At 54.2% G+C, this 17,651-nt stretch overlaps 1 protein-coding gene across 1 annotated transcript in view; it reads right to left on the bottom strand.

Annotated features, from left to right (window-relative positions):
* The window catches only part of KCNN1 (potassium calcium-activated channel subfamily N member 1), a 48,048-nt gene that overhangs the window by 9,484 nt on the left and 20,913 nt on the right, over window positions 1-17,651 (bottom strand). Inside the window, exons 3-8 of the mRNA XM_030936825.1 lie at window positions 16,035-16,517; window positions 15,050-15,145; window positions 8,866-9,284; window positions 5,212-5,353; window positions 1,929-2,039; window positions 602-729 (exon numbers count right to left, since the gene is read on the bottom strand). Of these exons, the coding sequence (XP_030792685.1) occupies window positions 602-729; window positions 1,929-2,039; window positions 5,212-5,353; window positions 8,866-9,284; window positions 15,050-15,145; window positions 16,035-16,436 (1,298 nt within the window). The 5' untranslated portion in view covers window positions 16,437-16,517. The remainder of the gene's footprint in view (window positions 1-601; window positions 730-1,928; window positions 2,040-5,211; window positions 5,354-8,865; window positions 9,285-15,049; window positions 15,146-16,034; window positions 16,518-17,651) is intronic.

Here is a 17,651-nt window from a genome sequence, read left to right as displayed (position 1 = left end):
TGGCACAATCATGGCTCACTGCAGCCTTGACCCTGCAGACTCAAGTGATCCTCCGACCTCAGCCTCCTGAGTAGCTGGGACCACAGAGCCACACAAGCACACCCAGCTAAGTTATTAGTTTTTGTAGAGATGGGGTATCCCTGTATTGCCAAGGATGGTGCTGAACTCCTGGACTCAAGCGATCTTCCAGCCTCCCAAAGTGCTGGGATTACAGGCATGAGTCACCACACCTGGCCCAATTCATTTCTAGTTACTCCACATGATCCCATGGATCAGACCACGGATTTAATTATGAGCTTCCTGGCAGACAAAGCAAAAAGAGGAAATCTCTTCAAAGTCTAAAGGGTAAGAATTATCCTGGTTATTCCAGAGAATAAAATATATGTCCTGTCACTTACTGAGTAGTGTCCATGACTTATCAGAACCCATAATCTGCTTCCCTCTGAAGATCCTCCCATCCACCCAGCTCAGAAGACACAGGCCCCAACCAACTGACCACCCATCCCTGGCAGGGAGCTGTGAAGAGGCCACACTGAGCTGCGAGGGCTGCCTCCGCGCCATGTGGACACAGAAACGTGAGCTGGAAAGGTGCTGGACTTACTGATGGATGGCTTGGAGGAACTTACGCTGGTGTTTCCGAACCCGGGCTTGGTCTGGCTTCTTCACCAGCCTGGTGTGTTTATAGATGAGCCACGTCTCCCTGAGAACGTTAGCAGCGGCGTTTTTTACCTGGGGCCAGAAAAAGAACAATTTCATGCCTCAGGGTTGGCACGAAATTCCAAAAGGCTCCAGAAATGTCTAGAATCTTCCAGAAACCTCTAGAAACTTCTGGAAATGCTTCTCAGCGTCCCTGGGCTATAAGGCAGGGCCATGCTTGCACAGCAACGTCTGTGCAATGTGTGTATACCTAACACACATCACTCACGATGGGCCAGGCCCCTTCTCTGCAAACATGCAAATGTTTTTTATGGTGTTTTTGTTGTTGTTGTTGTTTGAGACAGAGTCTCGCTCTGTGGCCCAGGCTGGAATGCCGTGGCGCGATCTTGCCTCACTGCACCTCCCGGGTTCAAGTGATTCTCCCGCCTCACTCTCCCTAGTAGCTGGGATTACAGGCGCCTGCCATCATGCCCAGCTAATTTTTGTATTTTTACTAGAGATGGGATTTCATCATGTTGGCCAGGCTGGTTTCGAACTCTTGACCTCAAGTGATCCGCCTGCCTTGGCCTCCTAAAGTGCTGGGATTATAGGCGTGAGCCACCGCGCCCAGCCATGATGCAGATGTTAACTCAGTGTATCGGCATGTGTTTTTATTTCTCTCATTTTATATATGGGGAAGCTGAGGTACAGAGCAGTCAACCTGCTAGGGTCAGGCAACTCTCAAATTGCATATTGCAGTCTGGCCCAAGTCTCTTGCTGAATGCCCATGGGTGGATGTGACTGGGCACAAGGGTAGATGCCATGACGTCTCTCTGTGCACTATTCACAGATGGGTGTGTGGTGGCAGAGTCAAGCACAGTCATTTTTTTTTTTTTTTTTTTTTTTTTTGAGACGGAGTCTCGCTCTGTCGCCCAGGCTGGAGTGCAGTAGTGCGATCTCCACTTACTGCAAGCTCCGCCTCCTGGGTTCACGCCATTCTCCCGCCTCAGCCTCCTGAGTAGCTGGGACTACAGGCGCCTGCCACCGCGCCCGGCTAGTTTTTGTATTTTTAGTAGAGACGGGGTTTCACCGTGTTAGCCAGGATGGTCTCGATCTCCTGACCTCGTGATCCGCCCGTCTCGGCCTCCCAAATCCAGCACAGTCTTGACACGGGGCTGCATGGTAACCCATGGGCACATGCTCGTGCCCGGCACATACAGAAGGAAAGCAGGGAAGTTCTACGCTGGCTGACAAGGCCAGGAGGCGGCCTCCATGGGAACCGCGGTCCTCACCCGCTTGGTGAGCTGAGTGTCCATCATGAAGTTGTGCACGTGCTTCTCAGCCTTGGTGAGCTCCAGCTTCCGGGCTACCACAGCCACCACGAGCGCAGTACAGCCAGCTCCCTGTGTGCGGGGCAGAGGGGGGGCACATCAGCGTCCCGTCTTGAGATCACTTCCTCCTCCATGAGCCTGCCCAGATTGCAGCCTCCCCATTCCCTGAGTCAGCAGTGTGCGTGGATTCCATCTGCAGAGCTCACTGACTCCAGGTCTACTTGTTTCCCACCATGTCCCACACATTAGCTCATTCGACCCCCAGCAACTCCAGGAGGTAGGACAGTTCTTTTTTTTTTTTTTTTTTTTATGAGATGGAGTCTCGCTCTGTCGCCCAGGCTGGAGTGCAGTGGGACAATCTTGGCTCACTGCAACCTCCACCTCCCAGGTTCAAGCGATTCTCCTGCCTCAGCCTCCTGAGTAGCTGGAACTAGAAGCGCGCACCACCACGTCCTGCTAATTGTGTGTGTGTGTGTGTTTACTAGAGAGGGGTTTTCACCATGTTGGTCAGGCTGGTCTCGAACTCCAGACAGGTGATCCACCCACCTTGGCCTCCCAAAGTGCTGGGATTACAGGTGTAAGCCACTGGGCCTGCCCCCTCCCCCCGCCTTTTTTTTTTTTTTTTGTAGAGATATGGGGTCTCACTATGTCACCCACTCTGGTCTCGGACACCTGGCCTCAAATGATCCACCTGCCTCAGCCTCCCAAAGTGCTGGGATTACAGGCATGAGCCATTAGTATGCCCAGCTCCAGGCAAGTTTAGATGCCAACACCCTAAGCCTGAGCAGGGTTGGCCTAGAGAGCACAAGCACAGGTTCCCGGAGAAAACCCTGTCTCAGTTTCCAGGCCAGGACAAAGGTTTTGAGAGCACCTAGAAGCCTGTTCTCAGGAAAAGCCCTGTCAACTCGGACAGAGCGACCTGCTGGAAACCTCCACCTAGAATACTAGACAGCAAGGAGAAGGAACGGACACAGGCTCTGCAACAGCATGATGTACCGCACAGACGCTGCAGGGAGGGGCCCATGCTGGGCTGCCAGTAAAAAGCCAGACATGGACCAGCTGCAGTGGCTTGCACCTGTAATCCCAGCACTTTGGGAGGCTGAGGTGGGCATATCACCTGAGGTCAAGAGTTCGAGACCAGCCTGGTCAACATAGTGAAACCCCGTCTCTACTAAAAATACAAAAATTATCCAGGCCTGGTGGCGGGTGCCTGTCATCCCAGCTATTCGGGAGGCTGAGGCAGGAGAACTGCTTGAACCTGGGAGGGGAAGGTTGCAGTGAGCCAGGCAACCTCAGCCAGGCTGAGATCACGCCACTGCACTCCAGCCTGGGCGACAGAGCGAGACTCCATCTCAAAAAAAAAAAAAGGGGGCCGGGCGCGGTGGCTCAAGCCTGTAATCCCAGCACTTTGGGAGGCCGAGACGGGTGGATCACGAGGCCAGGAGATCGAGACCATCCTGGCGAACATGGTGAAACCTCGTCTCTACTAAAAAATACAAAAACTAGCCGGGCTGAGGTGGTAGGGCGCCTGTAGTCCCAGCTACTCGGGAGGCTGAGGTGGGAGAATGGCGTAATCCCGGGAGGCGGAGCTTGCAGTGAGCTGAGATCCGGCCACTGCACTCCAGCCTGGGCGACAGAGCGAAGACTCCGTCTCAAAAAAAAAAAAAAGGGGGGGGGGACAGCGTGGTGGCATCACGCCTGTAATCCCAGCACTTTAGGAGGCCGAGGCAGGTGGATTACCTGAGGTTAGGAGTTCGAGACCAGACTGGCCAGCATGATGAAACCCTATCTCTACTAAAAACACAAAAATTAGCCGAGCCTGGTGGCAGGCACCTGTAATTCCAGCTACTCAGGAAGCTGAGAGAGGAGAATGGCTTGAACTCAGGAGGTAGAGGTTGCAGTAAGCCGAGATCACGCCATTGCACTGCAGCCTGGGCAACAGAGTGAGACTCCATCTCAATAAAAAAAAAAAAAAAAAAAAAAAAAAAAGTCGGACATAGGCCAGGTGCAATTGCTCAGGCCTGTAACTCCAGCAGTTTGAGAGGCCCAAGCAGGAGGATCACTTGAGCCCAGGAGTTCATGACCAGCCTGGGCAACATAGTGAGACCCCATCTTTATAATAACATAAAAATAAAACTGAATAAAGTAAAACATGGAAAAGCATTTGTTGGCATGGGCATAAAACATATCTGGAGAGAAAGAAGGTTCCGGAAAGAGGGGATGGACAGGGACCCCAATGATTGAATCAGGGAAAAGAGAAAGCAGTGATCATGAAAGGATGTTTACAGGCACCCATGGCAGACTGGAGAATACTTCGGGGAGACGGGGTGCTGCCTGCGCCCACTGAGTCACGAAAGACAAACTTTGCACTATGGGGACTCAGAGAACACCATGAAAATCACCCAAGGAAGGGGGTTTGGGCTGCAGAGGACACAGCCCAGCAAGTTTCTTTTTTTTTTTTTTTTAGAAATGAAGTTTTGCTGTGGTTGTCCAGGCTGGAGTGCAATGGCGTGATCTCGGCTCACTGCAACCTCTGCCTCCTGGGTTCAAGCAATTCTCATGCTTCAGCCTCCCTAGTAGCTGGGATTACAGGCGCCTGCCACCATGCCTGGCTACTTTTGTATTTTTTGTAGAGATGGGGTTTCTCCATGTTGGTCACAGGCTGGTCTCAAACTCCCAACCTCAGGTGATCTGCCCACCTTGGCCTCCCAAAGTGCTGGGATTACAGGCGTGAGCCACCGCGCCCGGCCCCCAGCAGGTATTTAGAGCGTGTCCACGGCATTCACAGTTCTGGGATTCTCACATAAATAACTGACTTAGCCCTTGCAAAGCAGAGGAAGTAGCATTGATCACAGCCAAGGAAACTAAGGCACCTCAGCATCAAGCCCCTTGCCCTGGATCCAAAGGCTGTGAATAAATCAGGCTGTAGAGAATAAAGGGGTGACAATGACTCTCTGGTCAGAGTGGACCACAGCTTCTTACTGGGCAGGCATGGTGGGAGCTGCATATCTAGGCCTGGAAGGACCACAGGGAGATGTCCCAGGAAGCCTGTGGGTGTGGCTTCCACGTGATGTCAGAGGAAAAGAGCAGAGCAGAGGAGGGGTGGACTGACAGACGGAGGGATGCTGATCAGGCACAGCTCGTGATGGGGTGAGCACCCTGTCAGCGAGGGGTATGCAAGGGCTGGTGGAATGGACGGCTGGCTAGACCTCCCAGGATCATGCACATGGAGCCTCGCCCTTACCATGATGCCAGTGAGCAGGCACACGCCCTTCCCGCAGTAGGTGTGGGGCACCATGTCGCCGTAGCCGATGGAGAGGAAGGTGATGGAAATCAGCCACATGGCCCCCAGGAAGTTGCTGGTCACTTCCTGCTTGTCATGGTACCTGGGGAGCCAGAGTGGGAAGAGGGAGGGCTCAGTCTACACCATCCCCTCTGCCTCCATCACACTGCCTGGGGCAGTGCCAGGGCTGCAGGGCCCTGAGTCCACCTGGCTGCGTTGGGGCCGTGTCCTGTGGGTACAGGACAGGAGCACCATCTCCCCTACAGCCCTTCCACATTCCCTTCACCTGCCCCCCAAGCTGCTTCCCTGGATGGGGCAGAGAGGGGCCCAGGTGAGGTTGTATGAACATACCATCCCCCTCCCAACGACAGACACACACAGACAGGGGGACGGGTGACCATAGCACCAGAAGCGGCAGGAGGTGGAGGCAAGGATTCGGGCCAGACACCAGGAAGAACTTCCCCAGCCAGCGAGGCCCCAAGGAGGTAGGAGGACTGGAGGAGGTGGGAGGCTGGAGGATCACGACCTGGGGCTGGAGCAAGAAGGGATGCCCATATATGAAGGACATAGACTGGAGGACAGCATGAGTCCCCCAACTCCAGGCCCATGTTGCACCTGGGGGTTGGGAGGAGAGGGGCATCGGCTTTGGCGCTGGGGAGAGGCCTGGGGCTATATTTTGGGACCCAGGGAGACAGGCCCCGAGGCCTTAAAACTGACAGAACTTAGTCCTGGTCACAGCCAGGCTTGGGACTTCGGCCAAAGAGGCTGCAAAGAGGTTCTGCCTGTAGCCATGCCAGGGCGCCGAGGGCTTGGCTCTCTGGGTCTGGGGGTGGCTCTAGGATCTGTCCCCGCTCAGCTCTGAGTCCTCGAATCCCCTTGGCCTTTTTCTGGGGGCTGGGCCCCCTCTGACCTGGCTTCCAGCTAACCCACTCCTTTGCAGGGTTTAGATCATCTGAGCCCCAAGGCAGCCTCTGGGGGATTCAAGGTCAGAGGTCAACTGGGGTAGCACCGAGGAAGTGCCCTGGACAGAGCAGGATCTTCAGGGGAGGCCTGTGCCAGACACACGGGGTGACAGAGCCCAAGGATAGGGCTGGAGTCAGAGGCTCCAGAGGGAAGGAGATGGAGGCTCCTCAAAGATTGGCATTTTGGGGTCTTCACTCCTGCGGAGGTTGAATGCTACTCCAGGTACCTCCAGTCTGGGCTTCTAGGATGCTTGCTGGGTGAAGGCCCAGGGACTGACTCCATCTTTTCTTTTCTTTTTTTTTTTTGAAACAGTGTCTCTCTCTGTCGCCCAGGCTGGAGTGTAGCCGCACGATCTTGGCTCACTGCAACCTCCACCTCCTGGGTTCAAGTGATTCTCCTGCCTCAGCCTCCCAAGTAGCTGAGACTACAGGCACCTGCCGCCACGCCCAGCTAATTTTTTTTTTTTTTTTTTTTTGAGACGGAGTCTCGCTCTGTCGCCCAGGCTGGAGTGCAGTGGCCGGATCTCAGCTCACTGCAAGCTCCGCCTCCCGGGTTTACGCCATTCTCCTGCCTCAGCCTCCCAAGTAGCTGGGACTACAGGCGCCCGCCACCTCGCCCGGCTAATTTTTTTTATTTTTTTAGTAGAGACGGGGTTTCACCGGGTTAGCCAGGATGGTCTCGATCTCCTGACCTCGTGATCCGCCAGTCTCGGCCTCCCAAAGTGCTGGGATTACAGGCTTGAGCCACCGCGCCCGGCCATATATATATTTTCTTTTTTGTATTTTTAGTAGAGACAGGGTTTCACCATGTTAGCCAGGATGGTCTCAATCTCCTGACCTCATGATCCACCTGCCTCAGCCTCCCAAAGTGCTGGGATTACAGGCGTGAGCCACTGCACCCAGCTCACTGACCTCCATCTTACACCAAAACATCTGAGCCCCAAGCTGCCTGACCCCCAGAGGGCAGGAGGGGCGGGGGGGCCCTCTAGTAGGTGGGTGGGTGAGCCCCAGATCCAGACAGAGCAATAAGGTGGGGGTGCCGTGGGACCGCCCAGGAGCAGGGCTGAGGGACATGCGGGAGGCGGTGGTGGGTCAGAGCGAGGCAGGCAAGGGGGCTTCAAGCATGGTCGCCAGGCTCAGAATTTAGGATTGGCTGCCTGCCGGCCCTGCCCCGTGCCCCACCCCCCCAGAGTCCTGCAAGGACCCAGCTTGGACCTCAGGGATACCTGATGAGGGGCACCCCATACCCCTGACTCTAGTTATGACCCCACCCATCAGGGGTGTGTAGAAACTGCATGTGGGAACATCAAGGGCCCAAGGAGACCCCTGGAAGCCTTGACAGCCGGAGAAACTGGGCCCTTCATCCCTGAGAGCCAGGCCTCAGGCCCAGGCAGGGCCCGTGGGGGCAAGGGGGGTGGGGGCTGGGTGAAGGGATGAGGATGGGGTGCTGAGGCAAGCAGGGGTCCAATCAGGGACCCCTCCGGGGCCCCCACCAGCTAGGCGCATGGCAGGGAGACCCTCTCCCAGATAAGGCACCCTCACACCCCAGGCCTGGCGGAGCCCCTCCTGCCTCTGAGACCGCCAGACTCAGGCTCCGGGGCAAGTCCCTTTGCCTGCCAGAGTCTCAGTTTCCCTCTCTGTAAATCGGGTTGATGGCCTACCACCTCCTAGGGGTATTCACAACAGACTCCCTCCTGTTTGGAGGTCCCGAAGGCGCGGCCGGTTTTCCTTCACCCCAGACCCATTTACTTGTCTTTTTTTTTTTTTTTCGACTGGAGTTCAGTGGCGCAATCTCAGCTTACTGCAACCTCCCCATCCCAGGTTCACGCGATTCTCCTGCTTTAGCCTCCCGAGTAGCTGGGATCACAGGCACCATCACCACGCCCAGACCACCCCAGATCCATTTAAGTCTTGGGAGGAAACATCGGAGCTTGCAGCGGTCAGCTGCCCAAACACAACACCAGAGCCAAGCCCTTCCTTAACCCCCTCCATTCGGACACAAGGGCCCTGAGGCTCGGGGAGGAAGCCCAGTGGAGCGGCCTGCCCCCGAGATGGGGGGACTGACCCCGACCCACCCTGCTGGCCCGTTCTCCCTGCCTCCCTCCCCTTGCGGCAGCTAATCTTAAATTCCTGGCGGGTCGGGGATGGCAGCAGCGGTGGCAGCGGCTGCTCTACGCACACAGCTCAGCCAAGGGTGGGACTCACATGTTTTCCCTAAAGTCCGGTGGAGCGGGCAGAGGGGAAAATGAAAGCTGGTTAAACGTGGGAGGTGGGAGACAGAGGGGAAGGGGAGGCATCCCTGTGCCTGCTGCCTGCGCCCCTGGGGCCGGAGATCAGAAGTCAGCCTCCCAGGGACCCGAGGGGCTGGGAGAAGGCGGCCTGGGAGACCCCGGCGGGGAGGATGAGGGAGAGGGAGCTGGGGTCCCTCCCTGGTTGAGGGCAGCTGGGGACACAGGACTAGCACCCCGGAGAGGATGATTACTGAAGCCACAAACTGGGAGACAGGAGGCACCATGGGTGTCTTGCAGTCGGGGAGACGGAAGCAATGGCCAGGGTCGGGAGGAGCCCAGGGTCAGTGAAATCATGAATGGGCACGGAGGTCCAGGGAGACGGGGGCTGGGGGCATGGGGGGGCTCCGGGGGCGGGGTCGCACCTCTCGCAAACGCGCACTGTCCAGGCTGCGATGATCCAGGAGGAGATGCTGAAGACCAGCAGCACCGTGCCGGGGCAGATGGTCATGAGCGTCTTCATGACAAAGCGCGTGTTGAAGGTGATCTTGTTGAGGGCCCCGATGCTGCGGCTCGAGGCGTCCGTGAAGATTTTGCTGTGCAGTAGCATCACCCGGCCCAGCAGGTAGAGGCGCAGGAACATGGGGATGGACAGCAGCACGTCCACGTCGGCCTCGGCCACTGAGGGCGCGTAGGTGAAGGCCAGCCGCGCCGTCCACGTGAAGCGGTAGTGGCCGGGCACCGGGTGAATGGCGCACACCGCCAGCTCCAGTGAGATGAGGAACACGCGCTCGCAGGTCATGGCGATGCGCCAGTCATCAGCCCCGTTGTCCACCATGAACAGCTGTGGAGGGCAGGAGGGAGCCAGCCATGGGTGTCAGACACGCGCCGCACTCCCCACCCAACCCCAGAGAGTGACGTCAGCCTGGCCTGAAACCCCACAGGCTCGGATTTTCCTTTCTTTTGTTTTTTTGAGATGGAGTTTTGCTCTCGTCGCCCAGGCTAGAGTGCAATGGCGCGATCTCTGCTCATTGCAAGCTCCGCCTCCCGGGTTCACGCCATTCTCCTGCCTCGGCCTCCCAAGTAGCTGGGACTACAGGCGCCCGCCACCATGCCCAGCTAATTTTTTTGTATTTTTAGTAGAGACGGAGTTTCACCGTTATCGCCTGACCTCGTGATCCGCCCGCCTTGCCCTCCCAAAGTGCTGGGATTACAGGTGTGAGCCACCATGCCCGGCCTCTTTTCTTTCTTTTTCTTTTTCTTGAGTCAGTCTCGCTCTGTTGCACAGGCTGGAGTGCAGTGGCGCAATCTTGGTTCACTTGGCTCAGGTGCCATGAAGATGATTTTGGCAACCTCTGCCTCCCGGGTTCAAGCAATTCACCTGCCTCAGCCTCCCGAATAGCTGGGATTACAGGCGCCTGCCATCATGCCTGGCTAATTTTTGTATTTTTAATAGATACGGGGTTTCAGCATGTTGGCCAGGCTGGTCTTGAGCTCCTGACCTCAAGTGATCCACCCACCTTGGCCTCCTAAAGTGCTGGGATTACAGGTGTGAGCCACTGTGCCTGGCGAGGATTTTTCTTTTCTTTTTCCTTTTTTTGGAGACAAGGTCTTGCTCTGTGCCTAGACTGAAGTGCGGTGGCGCAATCACAGCTCACTGCAGTCTTGACCTCCTGGGCTCAAGTGATCCTCCCACCTCAGCCTCCTCCTGAGGAACTGGGATTACAGGCATGCAACACCACGCCTGGCTAATTTTTAAAATTTCCTGCAGAGATGGGGTCTCTCTATTTTGCCCAGGCTGGTCTAAAACTCCTGGCCTCAAGTGTCCTCCTGCCTCAGCCTCCCAGAGTGCTGGGATCACAGGTGTGAGCAACCGCACCAGCTTCAAATTTTTCCAAGAGAAGTCAGAAGTGTGACCTCATATGCAAAACTCTGTAGTTCTCAGCACTGGCCACAATTCGAACGAAATATCAGATGAGTGTTCCCCCAAAAAGTTTAACATAGAGTTCCTAATGACCCAGCAATCCCGCTCCTAGACAGGCTCAAGAGAAATGAAAACAAGTGTTTAAGCAAACCCTTGGACAGACACATTCACAACAGCACTATTCACAACCTCCAAAAGTGGAAACAGGATGGGCATGATGGCTCCTGCCTGTAATCCCAGTGCTTTGGGAGGCCGAGGCAGGAGGACTGCTTGAGACCAGGAGTTTGAGACCAGCCTAGGCAACGTGGCAAAACCTCATCTCTACTAAAAATACAAAAAAGTTAGCCAGGTGTGGTGGCGCATGCCTGTAATCTCAGCCTTGGGAGGCTGAAGCACAAGAATCATTTGAACCTGGGAGGCAGAGGTTGCAGTGAGCCAAGATTGCGCCACTGCACACCAGCCTGGGCAACAGAGAAAAGAAAGAAAAGAAAAGAAAAAGAAAATGTATGCAGAGATGGGGACTCGCTCTGTTGCCCAGGCTGGTTTTGAACTCCTGGGCTCCAGCAGTCCTCCCACCTCAGCCTCCCAAAGTGTTGAGATTCCAGGTATGCGCACCCAGCCCTTCACTGTACTTTTCTCTTCCTTCTGAACGTGTGTAAAACTCCTAAGTATCATTTTTTTCCTTTTTCACGTGTCATTTTAAAAATAAGAAGCAATAAAGTCATTCTAAAATAAGAAAAAGAAAAAAAGTCACTTCCTTAAAATGTGGCGGCCGCGCGTTCTAGGGGCCTCCTCCGCTTGCACATCCGCAAAGCGTTGACATAAAGGACACCCTGCAGCGCCACTGCTCCCCCGGGCCCTCCATGGGGTACCCTGGCCATGTCCAGGGCCAGTCCTAGGAGAGGTGAGCGGAGCGAGCGCCAAGGTGTATAACATCTGTCAGTTACGGAGCCGGGACCAATCATATTGGAGCTGGAGGCAAAAGGTATCATCAGGAATATGGCCACGCCCCCTCCCCCGCCCCCGGCCCTTTTGTTTGAGACACGGTGGTCCTGCTCTGGCAGGATCACAGGTTACTGCAGCTTCTAACTCGTTCCTTTTTTTTTTTTTCAAGAGAAGGGGGTCTTGCTATGTTGCTGTCCATACTGCCTCTGGTTTTTGTTTGTTTGTTTTTGTTTTTGAGAGGGAGTCTCATTCTGTCCCCCATGCTGGTGTGCAGTGGCATGATCATGGCTTACTGCAGCCTTGACCTCTCTGGGCTCAGGTGATCCTGTCCCACCTCAACCTCTCAAGTAGCTGGAACTACAGATGTGTACCACCATGCCTGGCCAATTGTTTAAAAAATGTTTGTGCAGAGACGGTGTTTCCCCATGTTGCCCAGGCTGATCTCGAACTCCTGGGCTCGAGTGATCCTCCTGCCTAGGCCTTCCAAAGTATTGGGATTACAGGCATGAACCAATGTATCCAGCCTGAATTAACAGTTAAAAACAAAAACAAAAACCAAAAAATCAGGTCCGTGGCTCACACCTATAATCCCAACACTTTGGGAGGCTGAGGCAGGAGGATCACCCTAGCCCAGGAGTTTGAGACCAGCCTGGGCAACACAGGAAAACCCTGTCTTTATAGATATATGATTTTATCTCTCTCTCTCTCTCTCTATATATATATATATATAAGGTTTTACATTTAGCTGGGCATAGTGGTCTGTGCCTGTGGTCCCAGCTACTTGGAAGGCTGAGGCAGAAGGACTGCTTGATCCCAGGAGGTGGAAGCTGCAGTGAGCTCTGACTGCACCACTGTACTCCAGTCTGGGCAACAGAACGAGATCCTGTGTGTTTTTTTTTTTTTTTTAAAGGCTGGGCGGTGGCTCACACCTGTAATCCCAGCACTTTGGAAGGCCAAGGCGGGTGGATCATGAGGTCAGGAGTTCAAGACCAGCCTGGCCAACATAGTGAAACCCCTTCTCTATGAAAAATACAAAAATTGGCCAGGTGTGGTGACAGGTGCCTGTAATCCCAGCTACTCGGGAGGCTGAGGCAGGAGAATCACTTGAATCCAGGAGGCAGAGGTTGTGTTGAGCTGAGATTGCACCACTGCACTCCAGCCTGGGTGACAGAGCAAGATGCCACCTCAAAAAACAAAACAAAACAAAAAACCCACAAGTATACATATATGAAATTCACAAACCCTACAATGCTCCCATTTAAAGTGCACAATTCAGTGGCATTTAGTACATTCAGTGTTGTGAGAGCACCACTTCTATTTAATTTCAGAACACTTCCATCACCCCAAAAGGGAGCCCTGTCCCCATTAGCGGTCGCTCCCTTTCCCACTCCCTCGCAACCACTAATCTCCCTTCTGTCTTTGCGGATTTGCATCTTCTGAAAATTTCACATAAATGAAAGCATAAGATTTGTGGCCTTTTATGCCTGAGTTCTTCCACTGAGCGTCGTATTTCTAAGGTTCATCCATGTTCAGTATCAGAAATTGTTACGGGCTGATTCGTGTTCTGCTAAAAAAGACATGTTGGCATCCTGACCTCTAGTACCTTGGAATGTGCTCTTATATGGAGATAAGGTCTTTATAGAAGTCATCTCGTTAAATGAGGTCATTGTAACGAGGTCGACTAGTTAAAATGAAGTTAAGCTGGAATCAGGCCAGGCATAGTGGCTCACGCCTGAAATCCCAGCACTTTTGGGAGGCTGAGGCGGGAGGATTGCTTGATCCCAGGAGTTCAAGACCAGTCTGGCCAACATGGGAAGACCCCCTTTTTACAAAAAAAAAAAAAAAAAAAAGCAAAAAAATTAAAACTTAGCTGGGCATGGTGGCAAGTGTTTGTAATCCCAGCTACTTGGGGACTGAGGTGGGAGGACTGTGTAAGCCCGGGATGCCGAGGCTGCAGTGATCCGTGATCAAGCCACTGCATTCCAGTGTGGGTGACAGAGCAAAACTCTGTCTCAAAGGAAAAAAAAAAAAAAGTGGAATCATCTAATTACAGTGGGCCCTAATCCAATACTGACTGGTGTTCTTATCTAAAAAAGGGGAAATTTGGACACAGATACTCTCAAAGGGAGAACATCATGTGATCCTCAAGGCAGAGATTGGAGTGACACATCTCCTAAGCCGAGAACCCCCCAAATTGCCAGCAGCAACCAAAAGCTAGGAGAGAGGCCTGGAATGGATTCTGTCTCATGGCTCTCAGAAGGAACCAACACTGCTAACACCTTGATCTCAGACTTCCACACTCCAGAACTTTCAGACAATACATTTCTGTTATTGTGGTGGTTCATTCTTTCGTTAAGGTTGACTAGGCTACAAATGGTGGCTCATGCTTGTAACTTCAGGAGGCCAAGGTGGGCGGATCACCTGAGGTCAGGAGTTCGAGACCAGCCTGGCCAATATGGTGAAACCCCATCTCCACTAAAAATACAAAAATTAGCCAGGCATGGTGGCAGGCACCTGTAATCCCAGCCACTCAGGAGACTGAGGTGGGACAATCACTTGAACTCAGGCGGCAGAGGTTGCAGTGAGCCAAGATCGCGCCACTGCACTCCAGCCTGGGCAACAGAGTGAGACTCCGTCTCAAAAAAAAAAGGTTGAATAATTGTCCATTGTATAGATGCACTACATTTTATTTATCCATTCATGCCTGGATGGTCACTTGGACGTTGTTTCTGCTTTTTGGTTATTTTGTTGTTTTTTTTTTTTTTGAGACAGAGTCTTGCTCTGTTGCCCAGGCTGGAGTGCAATGGCTCGATCTCAGCTCACTGCAACTGCCACCTCCCAGGTTCAAGTGATTCTCCCACCTCAGCCTCCCAAGTAGCTGGGATTACATGCACCCACTATCATGCCTGTCTAATTTTTGTATTTTTGTAGAGACGGAGTTTCACCATGTTGACCAGGCTGGTCTTGAACTGCTGACCTCAAGTGATCCACCCACCTCGGCCTCCCAAAGTGCTGGGATCACAGGTGTGATTTTTGGCTATTTTGAACAGTGCTGTTATCAACATGCATGTGCGGCTGGGCATGGTGGCTCATGCCTCTAAAGTCCTAGCACTTTGGGAGGGTAAGGTGGGCCGATCACTTGAGCCCACAAGTTTGAGGCCAGTCTGGGCAATATGGCCAGACACCGACAAGACAACAGAAAAATTAGCCAGGTGTGGTGGTGTGCAGCTATAGTCCTAGCTACTCGGGAGGCTATGGCAGGAAAATCTCTTGAACACAGGAGGTCAAAGCTATGACCGCATCACTGCACTCCAGTCTGGGCAACAAGTGAAACCATGTCTCAAAAACTAAACAAATAGGTCAGGAGCAGTGGCTCACACCTGCAATCCCAGCACTTTGGGAGGCTGAGGCAGGTGGATCACTTGAGATCAGGAGTTCGAGACCAGCCTGGCCAACATGGTGAAACCCCATCTCTACTAGAAATACAAAAATTAGCAAGATGTGGTGCCATACGCCTGTAATTCCAGCTACTCGAGAGGCTGAGACAGGAGAATCACTTGAACCCAGGAGGCAGAAGTTGCAGTGAGCCAAGATCGCGCCATGTGTTCCCAGAGTCCCACCTCGGCCCCTCACTTTCTCACTACCTCTTCTTTTTTGTAAATAATCAATGAAAATTAAAGGTGGGCTGGTGTCGGGGGTTTGAAGAGAGAAGCTGCTTCCTGGCAGCGTTCAGCACTGACCTGGATCTCCCTGGCATGGTAGAGGACAACGAGACCTAGCAGGATCGCCGTGGAGAGGCTGATGAGGCATTTGAGTGCGAATGAGTACAGAGACTCCTGGGTAAAGAGAGAGGACACAACCGGATGGATGCTGGAGGCCGCGGGCCGGCGGCCCTCCCATCCCCCTACCCTGGCTCCTGGGCATGGGAGTCAGCCAAATGGGGCTCTTCCCAGTGGCTTCTCCCACTGTACCCCGAATGTCTGCTAGTTCCCCAGTCCTGGGGCCACTGTGTGTGAAACAGCTTATCAGGGCTGGGCGTGCAGCAGGTGCTCTGTTCAGGAAGTGGTGCTCTCCTGTCCTTATTCCTAGGGACCGGGCTGACAGCAAAATGTATCCAGCGCTTCACAGTTTATGAGGCCTGGCCTCCCATGGGCAGAGCACTTCACAGTTCACAAGGCCTGGCCTCACATGGTCACCGCACTTCACAGTGTATAAGGCCTGCCCTCACATGGGGACAGCACATCACAGTTTGTAAGGCCTGGCTTCACACGGGCACAGCATGTCACAGTTCACAAGGCCTGGCCTCATCCAGCCTCGGCACTTCACAGTTTATAGGTTGACACAGCCCTGATCTCTCTCCAGGTGGCATGAGGGAGCCCACAGCCAGGCTTGTAACCTGGACGCACTCACTCTTGTAAGGGGAGGAAGTTGTTCTGTTGCTCTCCAGAGCAGGCCCACTCTGGGGACCCCCTGTCCTGGGGGGAAGCCCCCCTCCGCCTTAAGCCACCTGGCCAGGGAATGGGCTGGAACCTTCCCTCCCCACGTGCAGCCTCCCTGCTACCTTCCCGGAGGTGGGTATGCAGAAGGCCAGGGAGCCCTCACCTCCAGGAGCCCCCTAACACTCCCTACCTCCTGGGGGGCCCTGCCACCCCCAACCCCATGTCAAGAAAGCCAGGCAGGCCCGGTGGAACCTCCCTGGAGCGCCTGGGGGAGGACCGCACCTACCTTGGTGTACACCCCCCAGGACAGCTCGGTCTCCGTCACCATGACGACGATGCCAAACATGCCAAAAATGAGGGCATAGTCGCTGAGGCGCTTCCGCTTCTCGAAGAGCGCCCGCCGGTGGCCCAGGCGGTGGCCCACATTTGAGGGTTTCCCTGAGCCCCTCTGCCCGCCGGCCTCATCTTCCTCATCATCCTCGTCATCGTCCTGGTCCTGGGGCTGTCCCCGGGGGCTGCCAGGTGAGGGCCGGGCTGGCTCACTCTTGGCCACTACCACCTGGAGGCCCGGGCTGTGCGGGGGCTGCGGGGGGCGGCCGACCTCGGGGTCCGGAGGGTCGCGTCCCAGGGCGCCTGGCCCGCTGCCCAGCGGCCGCCCCACGCTGCCATTGTAGCTGTGGCTGTTCATGACTACCTGGGTGCAGGGGTTGGGCTCGCTGCAGGCCGCCCGGGGCCCGGCATGGCTCAGCGGCTGGGCTCCTGCACTGTCCTGCAAGGGGACAGAGGGACGTGGTCACAGCAGGGTCCAGCTTACTGACCAGAAAGGCAAGGACCCATCCCAGAACGTTCGAAGTTCGGGAGTGGCCCAGAGTGCTGGCACGTGGGTTTACCATCCCAGAAACATCTGAGTCAGCCTGAATCCCTCCCCTGCTCAAAGCCCTCCCATGGCTCCCCAGTGCTGTCTCATTGAAAAAATAAACTCCAGAGAGCCGGGCACGGTGGTGCAGTTCTGGTAATTGCAGCTACTTAGGAGGTCAAGGCAGAAGGATCGCTTGAGGTCAGGAGTTTGAAACCAGCCTGGCCAACATGGTGAGACCCAGTCTCTACTGAAAGTACAAAAATTAGCCAGGCGTAATGGTACACGCCTGTAGTCCCAGCTACTTGGGAGGCTGAGGCAGAAGAATGGCTTGAATCCAGGAAGCAGAGGCTGTAGTGAGCCAAGATCATGCCATGCCACTCTAGCCTGGGTGGCAGAGTGAGACTATGTCTCAAAAAAAAAAGAAACAGAACAAAGAAACTCCAGAGCTGGGCCTGGTGGTGCACACTTGTAATCACAGCTACTTAGAGACTGAGACTGGAGGACTGCTTGAGCCTGGGAGTTAAGACCTTATCTCTAAAACAAAAACAAAAACAAATAAAATAAAACACCAAACTCTTCACTATGGCCAAGGGGCCCTCTGTATCTGGTTCCCACCTATCTTATCCTTCTTACTCTTCCCAGACCCAATCCCTCCAGCCACAATGGTCTCCCGATCACCAGATTCCAACAAGTTCATCCTTGTCTGAGCCTTTGCACAGGCTGTGCCCTCTGCCTGGAACACCCCCCACTATCTACCAGACCCCTGCCTGCTGACTTTATGTGTATCCAAGTACCTAGAACAATGCCTAGCAAACAGATGACACTCAGGAAATACTTGCTGAATGCTGGAAGATGAAATCTACCAACGGGCTTGCCTGGGAGGATAGGGTGGCCAATGGTATGCTTAGAAGGTGGTTTTCATCTGCACTTATCCTCTTCCAACCTTCAGACTCCTGGATGGGTTAACCTCACCTCACTGTGCCTGCTGCATTTGTAGGCTCCTGCATTGTGGCCTATGGGACATTAGGGACCCCGGCTGTGGCT

This window comes from Rhinopithecus roxellana, chromosome 8 (assembly GCF_007565055.1).
Source record: "Rhinopithecus roxellana isolate Shanxi Qingling chromosome 8, ASM756505v1, whole genome shotgun sequence".
In the NCBI taxonomy this organism is placed as follows: domain Eukaryota; kingdom Metazoa; phylum Chordata; class Mammalia; order Primates; family Cercopithecidae; genus Rhinopithecus; species Rhinopithecus roxellana.
Note: the sequence above shows the minus strand (reverse complement) of the source record. Positions and strands in the feature narration are given on the sequence as shown.